Raw genomic sequence first — 17,953 nt, forward strand, 5'->3', positions numbered from 1 at the left:
ACTCACTGAGTGACAAAGTGTTTTCTCCCTTCACATTTGCCTCATTTGCAAAATGCTTTAAAATTGTGCCCTATGTTCCAAAATCCCTTTCTAAGTGGGAACAGCTTCTTCTTCTCAATTCCGTGCAGACCCTCAAAAATTTTATCATTTCCATCAAATCTTCTCATGACCTTCTCCTCTCCTAGGAGAACAATCACCCCTTCTCCAATCGATCCTCATTCCTGGAACCAGACTCAGAAACCTCTCATGAATTCCCTCCAATACACTCACATCCTTCCTATAGTGTGGTGTCCAAAACTGTACACAATGCCCCAGCTACGGTCTAACCCGTGTCTTATTCAAGTGCATCGTAACTGCTCTGCCCTTGTACTCTACAACCCTAGTTATGAAGCTAGAATACTGTGTTAGCAGTTCTTTCTACCTGTCCTATCAGCTTTGATGACTTATGTACACAAACACCCAGACCTATCTTCTCCTACACACCATTTAGAATGGTAGCATTAAGTTTGTTCTGACACTCCAGGCGCTCTGTACTAAAACCTCACCTAAATCTTCTCCACATTGAACTTCATCTGTCATCTCCTTTGGCGTTCTACTCTGTTTTCCTCACAGTTTACAACTCGCCCAAGTTTTGTGTCAAACTCAAATTTTAAAGTTGTCCCCTTCTCAACAAGATCTACATCACGAAAAGAAAGATTTGATCGACACCTGGGGAACTTCATAAAAAAGTTTCTTCCAATCTGAAAATGACTCATTAACTGGATCATCCCACAGTCAGATTTGACAATGGCTACTCATTATTGCAGTATGGCTGGGAGTTGTGTTTTGGAACCTTGTGGAATCACCATTGCAACAGGCCCTGAGGGAATTGTCCAGGAAACTGAAGATTCCACAAGGCTATTCTCCATTCACCCAGAATACACTGAACATTTCCATTAAAATCAAAAAATTCAGACAGTTCTGATGAAATTAAATAAATTATTACTTAGGAAATGCTAAATGATAAAATACATGGTGCAATTCCTGAATAACAGACCCTACATATTATTCACACACCACTATCTAAACTTCCCCAGACCCTGACACTTACCGGGACTCGATTCTTCCTTCCCCTGCTCCATTTCCGACATTTCCATCTCTCACTCCACTCCTGAGCCAACTTTTCCAGCTGCTGGGATTAGCCCTCTTTACCCTGCTCATTGTCACAACTGGAGAACTGCTCTACTTTTCTGAAGAAGCTCTGATTGCAATCTCTTCTCAAAAATGCACAGCTCTCTCCTTTTGTAAGTATTTATACTGCCATCATTCCTTTTGATCATGATCTATACCTACCCTGAAAGGTTTGCTGTGTGGTACTTTTTGAAGTCCATGCAAGCCTTCCCCTCCCTGCTACCTCTTCAGAAAGCTCCAGTCAGTTAGTGAGACTTGATTGTCCCTCAGGAGAAAGTGAGGTCTGCAGATGCTGGAGATCAGAGATGGAAATGTGTTGCTGGAAAAGCGCAGCAGGTCAGGCAGCATCTAGGGAACAGGAGAATCGACGTTTCGGGCATTAGCCCTTCTTCAGAAGGTCCCTCAACAAATCCAAACTGATTCTTCCAAACCAATCCACACAACAACAGCTCCCCTACAAAGTTCCTCTTTCTTACACAATCTCAGGGTCATGGCAGGATGTTACACAATTACATTAGACTTTTCATGAACCACCAGTAAACAATGAGGTTTCACCAGAAATCCAGAGTCACGGAATGGTTTCTGTACAACATAGTTTGGCCCATTCCAAACATGGCCTGAAAATCCAATTCACGAATACAGAGATGTGAGAATCAAAATGGAGCAAAGATTTCAAGGTCAGTCTGTCTGTTCGCTGTCTCCATGATAAAAAGCATTAAAAGCTGTAACCAAAACTTCAGATCAGTCTGTGCTGAAGATTACAATGGTTGAACAGTCGCTTGATAGGCGAAATACTGAATATTTTCGAAAGCAAAGGCATGTTATCAAAACCTTTCGTCTTGCAATCATCAGGACAAATGCAAGAATGGCAAATTTCAAACGATCATAACAATTTATATCATTGAAGAAAAGGATATCAATCACTTGCACGCTGACACTAATTAGTTCACGTATTGCCACAGAGAAAACAACAGGAAACAAAGGGCCTCACTAAGCTCCTAGTTAATTCAAAAGGCCTAAGGCTTGATCGTTATTTGTTTGTTTGCAGAGAACAGGCACCTGTGAATGAATGTAGGCGCTTAGCAAGTTTAAATGGACAATTTTATAAGCTAAACTGAATATTTTAAGTTGGCTGTTAGTGCCAATATTAGCACAATCTGATTGTTCATCAAATGCTGACAAGCTGTGGAATCACATTTAAAAGTAGATGTTTTGATTTGGGTTTTGCAAGTCCAGTTGAAATGTCTAGCACCATAACATCAGTGATGGGCCCAGTGGGCTCCTTTTGTTGTGCAGTTTCTGTGATCTAGTGGGTTTGAATTTCACTACCACTGTCTAATCATGTGTGAAAAATGCCATGGGGATTAATCTTAAATTACAATTTGGCCATTTTAAATATACTGCCATTGTTGTTTTTGAAAAACTATAACAATTATGAATAGGATCATCTGTTAATTGTTTGCTTTCAAGGTTGAGAAATACAGGTATATTTAGGGAGTGAAGTTTGGGGCAATTCCCCTACACTTGACTGACTTACCTCTATTGTCATTAGACAGCTTTTGAGTATTCATTGGCTAAAGATGGGCCTTCTGCCCCCATTGGAGGGGACAGCCTATCTTTGGTCAAGAAAACAGCTCTTGACCTAGCAGCACCACTAGAAGCAGTAGCCACCACTGGGACTGCAGCCAGCCCTTAAAGACGACGTGCCAGGAGTTGGGCTAAAGGCTAACTTAGGGTCTCATGGGGGGCCAAGTCTGGAAACAACAGGGATGTTGGGGCACGTGATGAATGAAAAGGCAAGGGGACTGGGGATTAACTTGGGGCCAGAGAATGCAGATGGACACAGGGTACTGAAAGAGAAGATACACAACCACCCTCTACACCACCGTCCTGTGTTGACACACTCACACCCTAATCCCCTCTCCACCACGGGTACAAACCCAGGAGTAGTGGGAGCTGGCTGCTAAGTAGCCATCAATCGGTGCTGCAATTGGCCCACGAGCTCACAGCTTCTCATCACTACTGAATACAATCGACAGCAGTGAACATGCATGGTACCCAATTCTGCACCACACCCCTCATCCTATCTTCCCCCAGGGGATGGCTAAGTGGGTGAGAGTCAATCCAGGAGTTCGGGACCCACCAAGGCCACAAAGGAAGTGAAATATATCCGGAACAAAAATCTAGCAGTGACCCTATAATCACAGAATTGCAGGAGGATCCCATTCAGTTCACTGATAAAGGGATGATTCTTCAGAACTGAGATGAAGAGGAATTACTTCAGCCACAGGGTAGTAACTCTGTGGAACTCATTGCTGCATAGGGCTGTGGAGGCCAAGTCATTGAGTGTATTTAAGACAGAGAAAGATAGATTCATAATTGGTAAGTGGATTAAAGGTCATGGGGAGAAGTCAGGAGAATGGGGTTGAGAAATGTATAGGCCACGATCGAAAGGCAGAGTGAAATCGATGGACCGAATTCTACTCCTATATCTTACTATCATATATCCTTTAAAGAAAAGAATCTGCCAACCAAATCAAAATACTGTCTCTTACCTACTCTCTGAAGGAAGACAATCAGTTGACACAAAGCTGGGTCACCCTTCTCAAGGGGCATCAGGGTCAGGAAATAAAAAACTGCCAGCCTGGCCAAAAACACTCACATTCATGAAGAAATATCAAAGCACTGCCAAAACAGGTGTGTGGTCAACACTGACGAGGATAATGTGACCAAGCAAGTGTGGTTTAGCAAAGGGAGGAATCCAAAACTTAATGAATAATGCTCCAGTATCTATTGCTGATACTTTATGTGGCGAGACCAGAAATTGGTCGCACAGATGACAATGCCCAATTAATACTTGCACATCTTCCCAGTGGCGCCTGATATTAATCCTCAGAGACCAACAGCAGAAATAAGTCAAACTCATCGAGTATCAGACAATTAATCAAATGAAATAGCAAACCTTGCAACGTTCGAATTCTGTACTGTGGTACAAGAGCCTCTGCGGGTTATAATTGAAGAGCCAAACACCGTGTAATATTATGCTAACTGACAGCAAGATTAATTATTGTATATTGTATCATTTAATGACCCTCATGCTACTGAGGAGACGTTCAACAGCAGACACACCGCCCGTTCATTTGATTACATGGGTGTGTTTAACCCTTTCCCCAAAGAAATCCAAGACTAGTCATTAGCATTATATCACAAAGCCTTTTCCACACAGAAATAGGCCATTCAGCCCAACTGGTCTATTCTGTTAAACAAACAGAAATTGCTGGAAAAGCTCAGGAGGTCTGGCAGCAACTGTGGCGAGAAATCAGAGTTAACATTTCGGGTCCAGCGACCCTTCCTCAGAACCTGGTCTGTTCTGGTGCGAGTGCTTAGTTCAAGAAGGCAGCTCAACAACACCTCCTCCAGAGAAATTAGAGATGGGCAATAAATGCTGGCCTAGCCACACTATCGCAAACAAAAATGAAACATCACCTTAAATCTCCATCAACTGCTTACAGACTCTCCCTCTGCTAGGAAGAGTGTCTCCCTCTTTACTCCATCCAAACCATTATCATATGGAGAATCTTGATTAAACCCCTCATTCACCTTCTCACCCAGAAGGTGAGCAATCCTAGCCTCTCCTAGCACTTCCACATAAGAGCTGGAAGAAACCTGAAGGAACTGAAAATTGGCTCCTTGTGAACATTTGTTGTTGGATGTTGCTGCACACCTGGTACAGAAGCAGCGCAGACAGTACTCACATGATAGCCCTGACGGGCTTCTCAATGTGTGGTGAGGTACACCCCAGAATTTCACCCGGCGACAGCGGCTTACACTGCGGGACACAGACATCGTATTCCGATCGCAGTTCCTGGCTGGTGCACTACAGAAAGAAGGGAGAGAGTCAGGCAGACATTAAAAAAGACAGTGGAAGGCAAACAGGATTTGAGAGCTAGTGACAGATTAGCCATCGAACGAGAGACAAGTTACAGTCAAACCTCATTAGCCCTTTCCTGCTGGGAGTAGCTGAAAATGGGTCATCAATGCCAATTGCCATAACACCCAGGGACTGCTTCCAGCATTGCACTTGTTATTCCCTAAATTTTACAGCTAATTAGGAAGCAATTCTTTATTTTTCTCGTCACCCTTCAGTAACGCCTCACTTAATGATCATTAAAGTGCGAGAGGATTCTTCTTCAATAAAACTGCTGTTGATAGCGACGCAGGGCACTTTTACGATGTCTTTATATTTAAGGTGCTATCAGCAGACAGGGCTAAAAAAAACTTTAGATTTTCTTTTATTGCCCTTCTCTAATCGCCCTTGAACGGAGTAGCTTGGTCAGGACATTTCAGGGGATGGGTAAAAGTCAATCACATTGTTGAGTCTGGAGTCACAGAAAGACCAGAGCAGGTAAAGATGGCAGATTTCCTCCCCTGAAGATTCCTTTCCTAAATTAGGGATGGGTTATGATGACGAGTTGAAGATTGCAATGGCAGGTCAGGAGTGTGCGGGTTTCTGAGCCTCTCTGCTCCCGATCACCAGGGCAGCTGCAGCCTTCTTTCTTTTGTTTTATTTCTTCATTTATGTTTCACATCAAACTTCATCTTAACTTCTTTCTATGGTTACGGTGGATGAAGGCGGTTGTGGCAGGCTGTTGCAGCAGCAGCGGTGTGATGGATTCAGTCTGTTCCTCCCCGCTATGGTGACAATGCGATGGTTTCAGTGGTGGTGATTTGGTGGGTCCAGTCCGTTCCTCCTCGTTATGGTGACAATGCGATGGTTTCAGTGGTGGTGATTTGGTGGGCCCAGTCCATTCCTCCTCGCTATGGTGACAATGTGGTAGCTTTGTGATGGTAGTCTGCGGGGTCCAGCCCACAAATCCTTGCGGCTGTGATGAGGTGGAGCCATTGTTGATTTGGTCTATTCCGCCTTGCCATGGCAGCCTCAGTAATGGCTTTGGCAGCGGCGTCCCAGAGTCCCCTCAGAAACCCAGGCGACATAAAAGGAACATACAAAAGAACAAAGTATCTTACAGCACAGGAACAGGCCCTTCGGCCCTCCAAGCCTGTGCCGATCCAGATCCAGATCCTCTATCTATTTGGGGGTGGCTCGGTGGCTCAGTGATTAGCACTGCAGCCTCACAGCACCAGGGTCCCAGGTTCAATTCCAGCCTTGGGCCACTGTCTGTGTGAGTTTGCACATTCTCCCCGTGTCTGTGAGGGTTTCCTCCGGGTGCTCCGGTTTCCTCCCACAGTCCAAAGATGTGCAGATCAGGTGAATTAGCCATGCTAAATTGTCCATAGTGTTATGTGCGTTAGTCAGAGGGAAATGGGCCTGGGTGGGTTACTCTTCAGAGGGTCGGTGTGGACTGGTTGGGTTGAAGGGCCTCTTTCCACACTGTAGGGAATCTAATCTAAACCTGCCGCCTATTTTCTAAGGATATGTATCTGTCTAGATACATCTCAAATGATGCTATCATTCCCGTCCCTACCACCTCCACTGGTAACTCATTCCAGGCACTCTACACCGTCTGCATGAAGAACTTTCCACATATATCTCCTCTGAACTTTTTCCCTCTCACTTTGAACTCATGACCCCTAGTAATTGAGTCCCACACTCTGGGAAAAAGTTTCTTGCTATCTACCCTGTCTATACCTCTCATGATTTTGCAAGCTTCAATCAGGTCCCCCCTCAACCACCTTCTTTCCAATGAAAATAATCCTAATCTACTCATCCTCTCTCCTCATAGGCAGCACCCTCCATTCCAGGCAACATCCTGGTGAACCTCCTCTGCACACTCTCCAAAGCATCCACATCCTTTGGATAATGTGGTGACCAGAAATGTACGCAGTATTCGAAATGTGGCCCAACCAAAGGCCTATACAACTGCAACATGACCCGCCAACTCTTGTACTGGATAACTTTTCCAATGAAGTAAAGCGTGCCGTATGCCTTCTTGACCACTCTACTGACCTGCGATGCCACATTCAGGGAACAATGGACTTGAACACCCAGATCTCTCTGGTACATGAATTTTCTGCAGGACATTTCCATTTACTGTGTAGTTCACTCTTGAATTGCATCTTCCAAAATGCATCACCTCGCATTTGCCCAGATTGAACTCCACCTACCATTTTTCTGTCCAACTCTCCAATCTATCTATATTCTGCTGTATTCTCTGACAGTCCCCTTCATGATCTGCTACGCCTTAGTGTTTTAGTGTCATCTGCAAACTTGTTAATGAGACAACCTACACCTTCCTCCAAATCATTTATATATATCACAAACAATAGTGGTCCCAGCATGGATCCCTGCGGGACACCACTAATCACAGGTCTCCATATTGAGAAGTTCCCTTCCACTTCTACTCTCTGTCTCCTGTTGCCCAGCCAGTTCTCTATCCATCTAGCTAGAATACCTTGGACCCCATGCAACTTCACCTTCTTCATCAGCCTACCATGGGGAACTTTATCAAATGCCTTACTAAAGTCCATGTATATAACATCTACATCCCTTTCCTCATCAATCAACTTTGTCACCTCTTCAAAGAATTCTATTGGTTTGTAAAACATGACCTTCCCTGCACAAAACCATGCTGCGAAAACCATGATAAGCCAATTTTCTTCCAAATGGGTATATATCCTATCCCTTAGCATCTTCTCCAGTAGCTTCCCTACCATTGACGTCAGGTTCACAGGTCTGTAATTACCTGGATTATCCCTGCCACCCTTCTTAAACAAAGGGACAACATCAGCAATTCTCCAGTCCTCTGGGACATCCCCCGTGTTCAAGGATGCTTCAAAGATATCTGTTAAGGCCCCAGCTATGTCCTCTTTCGCTCCCCTCAGTAACTTGGGATAGGTCCCATCCAGACCTGCGACTTGTCCACCTTAATGCCTTTTAGAATACACAACACTTCCTCCCTCCTTATGCCGCCTTGACCTATAGTAATTAAAGATCCATCCCTTACCTCAACATCGGCCACGTCTCTCTCCTCGGTGAATACCGATGTAAAGTACTCATTAAGAATCTTGCCATTTTCTCTGACTCCATGCACACCTTTTCTCCTTTGTCCTTGAGTGGGCCAACCCTTTCCCTCCTTACCCTCTTGTTCCTTGTATATGAATAAAAGGCTTTGGGGTTTTCCTTAACCCTGTTCGCTAAGGATATCTCATGACTCCTTTTAGCCCTCTTAATTCCTCATTTCAGATTGGTCCTATATTCCTGACATTCTTCCAAAGCTTTGTCTGTTTTTAGTCGCCTAGACCTTGTATACGCATCCTTTTTAGTCTTAGCTGGTCTCACAATTTCACCTGTCATCCATGGTTCCCGAATCTTGCCATTTCTATCCCTCATTTTCTCAAAAACATACCTCTCCTGAACTCTAATCAACCTCTCTTTCAAAGCCTCCCACATATCGAATGCGGATTTCCCTTCAAACAGCTGTTCCCAATCTACATTCCCCAGCTCCTGCTGAATTTTTGAATAGTTGGCCTTCTGATGAACTTTGTCTTAATTATTTCTTTACATATTTTCTGTAATTAAAATGATGCCAGAGTATGGAGACTTATACACTTTTCACTACATTTTCCTAAATACAAGTGACATTAAAATACTATTCTATTCTAATCAATGATAGTTTCAAAGTCACAATTCTGAGATTAGTTTTCAATTTGACAGGGGGACAAGGGACAATATATGATTTCTAATAATCATAAGTACACACTTACAGGCAGAAGATGTGAACATGTTATATGATTGGATATTATAATCATGCGTACTAGCCTGAAATGTAGACAATGTGAATACAGATGGATAGAGATATTGGTGAATAAATGTGTAACCTTTCGATTGAAAACTTGTTATCTCTAGAAATAGCATAAAAAGTTATTTTATTGTAAGGTTTGCATAAATGAATAAATATTTAAATAAAGAAACCTGAGTCTCATCTGAAAAAAAGGATTAAGGGGTTAAATTCAGGCTTTCAAATTCCAGACTGTATTAACCAAATTTAAATTCCACTAGCTGCAGTGATGGTGATTCATGACCCCAAAACATTAACTGTTGTATGCACATTAAATCAACTACTGGCTGGAGCAGGGAGGCAATGCAGACCTGTGGCCTGTGGGAAAACAGTGTGCTTGGATCATCTCAATGGCCTGGTAAGGTTGGAGATGGTAACGGTTCTGGAACGGTCAGTGTTGGAGATTGCATTAGACTTCCATCAATCTCACATAATCTTAGCTGAGTATCCAGTGTCCTGCTCAAGATTCTAATGGGGTCAGACCCTGGCTCTGACTCAGTCTCTTTTGGGTTTATTTTTAAGAGTCAACCACATTGCTATGGATCTGGAGTCACATGTTGGCCAGATTGGGTAAGGACTGCAGAAACCCTTCCTGGAACTACACTGGCGAACCTGATAGGTCTTTACAACAACTGACATAAGAGTATAAGAAATAGGAGTGGTAATAGGCCATTCAGCCCCTTAAGCCTGCCCCACCATTCTATAAGATTATGGCTGATCTGCTTCAGGCCTCTTCTTTCGTCCTAGCCCGTCATAGCTTTAACTCCCCAATATTTCAGAAATCTATTTTTCACTACTTTCAGTGATTTAACCTGCATTACTGCCCTAGGTAGAGAATTCCAGACATTTACTACTCTCAGGGAGAAGAAATTCCTTCATATCTCAGTTTTAAATGAGTGTTCCCTTATTCTGTAACTATGTCCCCTAGTTGGAAACATCCTCTCAACATCTACCCTGTCAGTCCTCCCAAAATTTTCTTTCAATAAGATCATCCTCATTCTCCTAGTCTCTACTAAATAAAGGCCTAACCCTGTTTCGCTGCTCTTGATTAGTCAATCCCTTCATCCCAGGAGTCAGCCGAATGAATCTTGATCTGCCCCCAATACTAGTGCATCTTTTCTTAAATGCGGGGACCAAAAGTGTACAAAGCACATCAGGTATAGCATCACTAACACAGTTGTTACAAACCTTCCCTGTTTTTAAAACTCCATCCCCTCACAATAAAGGTCAAAATTTCAGTTGCCTGCTGAACTGCTTGTTGCGTCCACGTGTTAACTTTTTGTGTTCTATTCACAAGAACACTCAGGTCCCAGTGTTCTGCACCTTTTCTGGAATCTTTTTCAATTTACATAATAGTTTGCCTTTTGATTCTTCCTGCCTTACACTTTCCTTCATTTTAAACTCCATCTCCTAAGTTTTTGCCCACTCACTCAATTTATCCACATCCCATTGTTGTGACCTCAACACAACATGCCCTTTGCCACGCACTTCTGTATCATCAGAAAATGTGGATACATTATATTCTGCCCCCACCTCCAAGTCACAGATAGTAAATAATTGAGTCCCCAGCAATGACCATTGTGGCACTCTACTGGTTACATCTTTCCAACATGAAAAAAATCTAATTAATCCTGACTCTCTGTTTTCTGTGTGTGAACCAATCCTCAGTACAGGCCAGAACACTGCCGCCAAACTGGGAGGAGTGTGCAGTAGGTCGGCATCATTGTGAAGCTGACCAGGAAAGTGAAGCTGTATGAAAAAGGCAGCAGTGGTGTGAGATAAAAACCAGGGAGCTCCTTCAAACTGTTTTTACCCGTCACAAACTAAGTGTGATAATACAGGTAAACAGATACACGTAGGTATCTCTTTCGATTGGCTGAATGGCTTAGACAGGAGGTATTATTATAGCTGAAGAGTACAGTTAAGAAATTCACTTTTAAAATACTTAACATCAAAATGAATTAATTAAACAGAACAGAGTTGGATGGGCAATGATGTATTGCAGCTAAAGTCTGTGGGAGCTGATAGAAGCATGTGTGATCCACAGTGACCTACCATGTCTTGCAGCAAGTGCTGGCTGCTCAAAGAACGTTTGGCTCTGAGTCGATGAACTTGTCTCCGAGCTGTGGACACTGCAACACATCAAGGAGATGGGGAGATACCTGGGCACTGTGTTTCAGCAGCTAGTCACACACACCCTTTAGCGTAATTACATCAAATGTGATCCATGGTCAGGGACAGGAGGGTGTGACTGTGTGTGAGGCAGGTCCAGAACTTAGCCGAGGAGGAACCTCAGCCAAATCCCTTGCCTAAGAGGGACGAGAATCTTGCTTATGAATGAGGACATAGGTGGCAGGATGGATAAGCAAATTAACTGAAACACTTGATACTGAGTGCATTCCAGTGGGCAGACAGAAATGTTGTAGTGACAGGGAATGGAAATTGATTCTGTTCTCTGCAGCAAAGACAGAGGCTGTGTTACCTACCTGGTGCCAGAGTTAAGGACACTACTTCTGGGCTGGAGTGGAATTTGAATGGAGGAGAAGGATCCAGTTATTGTGGTACACGTAGGTACCAATGACAAAGGTAGGGCTAGAAAAGAGATTCAGTTGAGGGATTAGGAGCAGGTCGGAGCTAAAGGAAAAGGCAGAACCACAAAATTAAGTAGTGCTGAAAGATTATCTGAGCCACATGCAAATTGGCATATGATTTTAGATTTTTAGATTCACTACAGTATGAAATCAGGCCCTTTGGCCCAACAAGTCCACATTGACCCTCCGAAGAGTAACCCACCTACACCCGTTCCCCTACCCTGTATTTACCGCTAACTAATGCACCTAACATTATGGGCAATTTAGCATGGCCAATTCACCTAACCTGCACATCTTTGGAGTGTGGGAGGTAGCCGAAACACCCGGAGGAAACCCGTGCAGATACAAGGAGAATGTGCAAACTCCACACAGACAGTTACCCGAGGCAAGAATTGAACCCGGGACCCTGGCGCTGTGAGGCAGCAGAGCTAACCACTGAGCCATTGTGCCACCCAAATAGGATTGGAGAGATGAATGCTTAGATCAAAAATTGGTGTGGAATAAATTGGGTCTGAATCAAGGGACACTTGGCACTAGTTCTGGGGAGCCGTAGAAAATGGAGCAGGAGTAGGCCATTCGGCCCTTCAAGCTTGCTCCACCATTCAACATGACCATGGCTGATCATCCAACTCAGCTTCCTATTTGCACTTTCTCCCCATACCCTTTGATCTTTTTAGCCCTAAGAACTATATCTAACTCCTTCTAGAAAAGATTCAACTGTTTTCTGCAGCGGAGAATTCCACAGGCTCTCCATTCTCTGGATGAAGGAATACCTCTCAATTTCCTCGCCTAAATGATCTACCTCTTCTCCTTAGACTGTAACGTCTGGTTCTGGACTTTCCCATACTTAGGAAAATCCTTCCTGTATTAACCTGTCTAGTCCTATTAGAATTTTATACGTTTCAATGAGATTCCCCTCATTCTTTGAAAGACTAGTGAACATAAACCGAACTGATCCAGTCTTTCTTCATACATCAGTCCTGCCAACCCAGGAATCAGTGTGGAAAACCTTCAATACACTCCCGCCATTGCCAGAACATCCTTCCTTGGATAAGGAAATTACAACTATACACAATAACTCCAGGTGTGGTTTCACCAAGGCCTGTACAATTGCAGCAAGACATCCCTGCTCCTGTACTCTGTTATGGACGAGGCCAGACCACTCAAACCATTCCTGAGCAAGCAACCCAGACCATAACTTTGCAATTGTTTCGGTAAGTGTACAGTGAAAATTAACTGGAGTAAGCTAGCTAGGGTGGCTACTAGGTTTTAAAACAGACAGAAATTTATTCACAAAATTACACAATGAAACACAAAGAACAGAATAAAGAATCCCTACAGAACTCAGTCTATCTAAACTAGAGCTTAAAAATGTGTTGCTGGAAAAGCTCAGCAGGTCAGGCAGCATCAAAGGAACAGGAGAATCGACGTATCGAGCATAAGCCCTTCTTTGATGCTGCCTGACCTGGTGCGCTTTTCCAGCAACACATTTTTAAACTCTGATCTCCAGCATCTGCAGTCCTCACTTTCTCCTATCTAAACTAGATCTAATTATGCTGTTCCGAATATACACAACAGTCCCAATAAGTAAACCCTTTTGAAGAACAGTATAAAAAATGGGACGGATGCTTACAGGATGAAGTTAGAAGGGCAGTAAGAGAAAAAGCCTGTTCACACAGTCCACTGCTGAACTTCCCAACTCTCTCTGGACTGAATTAAACAGCTCAGCTAGAGAGCTGACCACTTTCCTTTCATTCTACAGGTCACTTCTAAAACATGACCGCTTTGGCCTGAAGTCTTATCTGTTTACATATAAATAAAAGGCCTCTCAAAATCCTTTTCATCTCTGTACCAAACCAGACTGATCGGAGCCCAGCCAGGTTTATTACCCCTCTGAAAAAAATGAAGGACAGAGTCTCCTTGAGCCAAGGAACAGCTTTTAGAAAAATAAAGGACTAGCTTTGTGACAACTCAAATCCTCTCGCTATGAAGGCCAACATCCCATTTGATTTCATCACCACTGGGATCTCCAACATCTGCAGTCCTCACCTTCTCCTTGCTGTACCTCCAGGCAGAACTTCAGAGTTGGTCGTTGACCAGAATTTTTTCTTAGCTCCATCCAGAAATCGAAAGTCCTCTCCTCTGAGTCATTTATCCAGTCACGTGACCACTCTCTCATTCTTCCTGTTTCTATACTCAGCAGCCTGTGGGACTAAGAGTGATCCTGAGGTTTCTCCTTGAGAGGCCTACATTTCAGTCTCCCACCTAGCTCCCTAATTTTTACTTTCAGGATCTCATCCCTGTTTCTACCTATACCTTTGATGTCAACATGGGCCACAATCCTTCTTTACCCAGCCTCAAAGAACTGTCCTGCTATCACTCTGTGCCTGTAGACCAGGAAGGTAACATACTGGAGCCATGTCTATAGCCTCAGAAATGCCTGTCCCTGCCGTTTGCACATCTACTGAATCATTGATCACAAGTGCCCTTTCATTCTTCTCCTGCCTCACCTAGGCATTAAACCACTTGTGGTGCCACAAGTTTAGCTCTTGCTACATTTCTCTGACAAACCATTGCCCTCACCTGTATCCAAAAAGAAAACCAGCCATTAGGTGAGTTGGATTTCAGAAACTCCTGCACTACCTGCCTGCCTGCCTTTCTAAGACTGAGAAGCAATCGCCCATTCTCACTCTAAACCACAATGTCCTAAAGGTTATCCTCAAACAAGATCAATACCTTGTGATGAAGCATGTGTGCACATGGAGGCTTCCAGACAGAGATGCTTGTGCAAGGATGTCTGTGTAAGTAGGTGTGCACAAAAGAAAGTATGCAACCATGGCTGTGTGTGTGTGTTTGCAAGGTTCTGTGTGCGCGAAAATGTGTGTGCATTGAAGTACGTGTGCATGCAAACAGGTGAATATGCAAGGATGTGTTCATGCAAGGTGGTGGGTATAGAAGCATGTCTGTGTGCAAGGAGGTGTACATGCAAGGAAGTGGTTGTGCAGAGAAGCAGGTCTGCGCATACACATGGGGCTGTGTGGGTGTGTGTGGGGTTATCTGTGCTGCATGTGAGACTGTGCCTGTGTTGGGGTGTGGAGGGGTCTGTGCTGGGTGTGGGGATGTGGAGGTGTCTATGCTGGGTGTGGGAGCGTGGGGGTGTCTGTGCTGGGTGTGCGGGTGTAGGGGTGTCTGTGCTGGATGTGGGCGTACCTGTGCTGGGTGTGGGGGTGTAGGGGTGTCTGTGCTGGGTGTGGGCGTACCTGTGCTGGGTGTGGGGGGTACCTGTGCTGGGTGTAGGGGTGTGGGAGTGTCTGTGCTGGGTGTGGGAGTGTGGAGGCGTCTGTGCTGGGTGTGGGGTTGCCTGTGCTGGGTGAGGAGGTGCCTGTGCTGGGTGTGGGTGTGTCTGTGCTGGGTATGGGGGTGTCTGTGCTGGGTATGGGTGTGTCTGTGCTGGGTATGGGGGTGTCTGTGCTGGGTATGGGGGTGTCTGTGCTGGGTATGGGGGTGTCTGTGCTGGGTATGGGGGTGCCTGTGCTGGGTGTGGAGGTGTCTGTGCTGAGTGTAGGGGTGTCAGTGCTGGGTGTGGGGGTGTGGGTGTGCCTGTACTGGGTGTCGGGGGGTGCAGGTGTCTGTGCTGGGTTTTGGGGGGGGGGGGGTGCAGGTGTCTGTGCTGCATGTGTGGGGGGTGCAGGTGTCTGTGTTGGGTGTGGGGGTGTCAGTGCTGGGTGTGGGGGTGTCAGTGCTGGGTGTGGGGGTGTCAGTGCTGGGTGTGGGGGTGCCCGTGCTGGGTGTGAAGATGTGGTGGCATCTGTGCTGGGTGTGGGTGTGTTGGGGTGTCTGTGCTGGGTGTGGAGATGTGGGGGTGTCTGTGCTGGGTGAAGGGGTGCCTGTGCTGGGTGTGGGGGTGTCTGTGCTGGGTGTGGGTGTGTGGAGTGTCTGCGCTGGGTGTGGGTGTGTTAGGGTGTCTGTGCTGGGTGTCGGGATGTCTGTTCTGGGTGTGGGTGTGTTGGGGTATCTGTGCTGGGTGTGGGTGTGTGGGGGTGTCTGTGCTGGGTGTGGGGGTGTCTGTGCTGGGTGTGTTGGGGTGTCTGTCCTGGGTGTGTTGGGGTGTCTGTCCTGAGTGTGGGGGTGTCTGTGCTGGGTGTGGGGGTGTATGTGCTGGACGTGGGGATGTCTGTGCTGGACGTGGGGGTGTCTGTGCTGGGTTTGGAGATGTGGGGATGTATGTTCTGGGTGTGGGGGTATCTGTGCTGGGTGTGTTGGGGTGTCTGTGCTGGTGTGTTGGGGTGTCTGTGCTGGGTGTGGGGGTATATGTGCTGGGTGTGGGGGAGTACGTGCTGGGTGTGGCGGAGTACGTGCTGGGTGTTGGGGTGTGGGGGTGTCTGTGCTGGGTGTGGGTGTGTTGGGGTGTCTGTGCTGGGTGTGGGTGTGTTGGGGTGTCTGTGCTGGGTGTGGGTGTGTTGGGGTGTCTGTGCTGGGTGTGGGGGTGTCTGTGCTGGGTGTGGGGGTGTTGGGGTGTCTGTGCTGGGTGTGTTGGGGTGTCTGTGCTGGGTGTGTTGGGGTGTCTGTGCTGGGTGTGTTGGGGTGTCTGTGCTGGGTGTGGGTGTGTGGGAGTGTCTGTGCTGGGTGTGGGTGTGTGGGGATGTCTGTGCTGGGTGTGGGTGTGTGCAGGTGTCTGTGCTGGTATGGAGATGTGGGGGTGTCTGTGCTGGGTGTGTTGGGGTGTGGGGGTGTCTGTGCTGGGTGTGTTGGGGTGTCTGTGCTGGGTGTGGGTGTGTGGGAGTGTCTGCTGGGTGTGGGTGTGTGGGGGTGTCTGTGCTGGGTGTGGGTGCGGGCGGGTGTCTGTGCTGGGTGTGGGGGTGTCTGTGCTGGGTGTGGGGGTGTCTGTGCTGGGTGTGGGGGTGTGGAGGTGTCTGTGCTGGTTGTGTTGGAGTGTGGATGCGTGGGGGTGTCTGTGCTGGGTGTGGGGGTGTGGAGGTGTCTGTGCTGGGTATGGAGATGTGAGGGTGTCTGTACTGGGTGTGGGGGTGCTTGTGCTGGGTGTGTTGGGGTGTGGGGGTGTCTGTGCAGGGTGTGGGTGTGGGGGGTTGTCTGTGCTGGGTGTGTTGGGGTGTGAGGGTGTCTGTGTTGGGTGTGTGGGTGGGGGGTGTCTGTGCTGGGTGTGTGGGGGTGTCTGTGCTGGGTGTGTTGGGGTGTCGTTGCATGGGGGTGTCTGTGCTGGGTGTGGGGGTGTGGAGGTGTCTGTGCTGGGTGTGGAGATGTGGGGGTGTCTGTGCTGGGTGTGGGGGTGCCTGTGCTGGGTGTGTTGGGGTGTGGGGATGGGGGGGATGTGTGTGCTGGGTGTGTGGGGGTGTCTGTGCTGGGTGTGTTGGGGTGTGGATGCGTGGGGGTGTCTGTGCTGGGTGTGGGGGTGTGGAGGTGTCTGTGCTGGGTGTGGAGGTGTGGGGGTGTCTGTGCTGGGTGTGGGGATGCCTGTGCTGGGTGTGTTGGGGTGTCAGTGTTGGGTGTGTGGCTGTGCCTATGTGGCAGCATGAGGGGCATACCCACCAGGTTGTTTACATCTGGCTGTGATTGAGGACACAATCAGATTTGCTCTTTCGTTCTGATGAAAGAACACTGATTTGAAATGTTTACCTCATTCCTCTTTGTGCAGGTGATGCACGATGATCTGAGGTTTATCTTTTTCAGGTTTCCAGCATCCACACTATCTTGGTAACTATTTCTGTTAACAGTCTCCCACTCCTTTCTGCAAAGGGCTCCATGCCCACTGTGCTCAGAGAAACGGAGAGTTGCTTCCTCTTCCTTACACCTGCCCGCTAACACTGAGACCACCACATTCAGAGGAGAACGGATTGTGGGGGTGATAGGAACAGAAATGAACCTGCATCCACCAACCTCTCTCTAAACCTCTCTGCTCACAGCAATCATTCTGTCTGATAATCTGGGCGCTACCTTTCATCAGGGAATAATGTCCAAATTATCACCTGTCAAATGATGCGCAGGGATAATGGACTTCATCAAGTTTGGAGTCAGAAAACTGATAAATGCCCCAAATCACCAGAAGAGCTTCGAGAAATATTCATTCATCTCTCCCACTTTCCATTCAATAAGGTCAGCTGAAAGCAGTCACGGCAATCTATCAGGATGTCATTCTGTGAAGTGTTGGATTCAGGTAAAAAAGCTGCATCAAATAACATAGCTGACGTCGTCTTGTCAGACTGCCACTGCAAGTTTACATAGGAGTTCAGGAGCGAGGGGAATGAGAATTGATCACCTTTATTGCACATAGCACTGCCACACTGCCACTGCTTTCTCATCAAAGGCAGGTGCCTCCGCTGCTAACAATTCTGAAAGCAGATTTAAGCCTGGATTTATCAACTGGCCTGCAATGCA

The 17,953-nt window shown here is 46.4% G+C and overlaps 1 protein-coding gene across 5 annotated transcripts in view; it reads right to left on the reverse strand.

Annotated features, from left to right (window-relative positions):
• dph1 (diphthamide biosynthesis 1) overlaps positions 1-17,953 on the reverse strand; it is a 613,903-nt gene that overhangs the window by 258,352 nt on the left and 337,598 nt on the right. For all 5 annotated transcript variants that reach the window (XM_087977226.1, XM_087977225.1, XM_087977228.1 and 2 more), the window contains one exon: positions 4,926-5,047. In XM_087977226.1, the coding sequence (XP_087833352.1) occupies positions 4,926-5,047 (122 nt within the window). The remainder of the gene's footprint in view (positions 1-4,925; positions 5,048-17,953) is intronic.

Source organism: Chiloscyllium plagiosum, unplaced genomic scaffold, assembly GCF_037043375.1.
Source record: "Chiloscyllium plagiosum isolate Xiang-an unplaced genomic scaffold, Cpla_swu_hap1 HiC_scaffold_31, whole genome shotgun sequence".
Classification (NCBI taxonomy): domain Eukaryota; kingdom Metazoa; phylum Chordata; class Chondrichthyes; order Orectolobiformes; family Hemiscylliidae; genus Chiloscyllium; species Chiloscyllium plagiosum.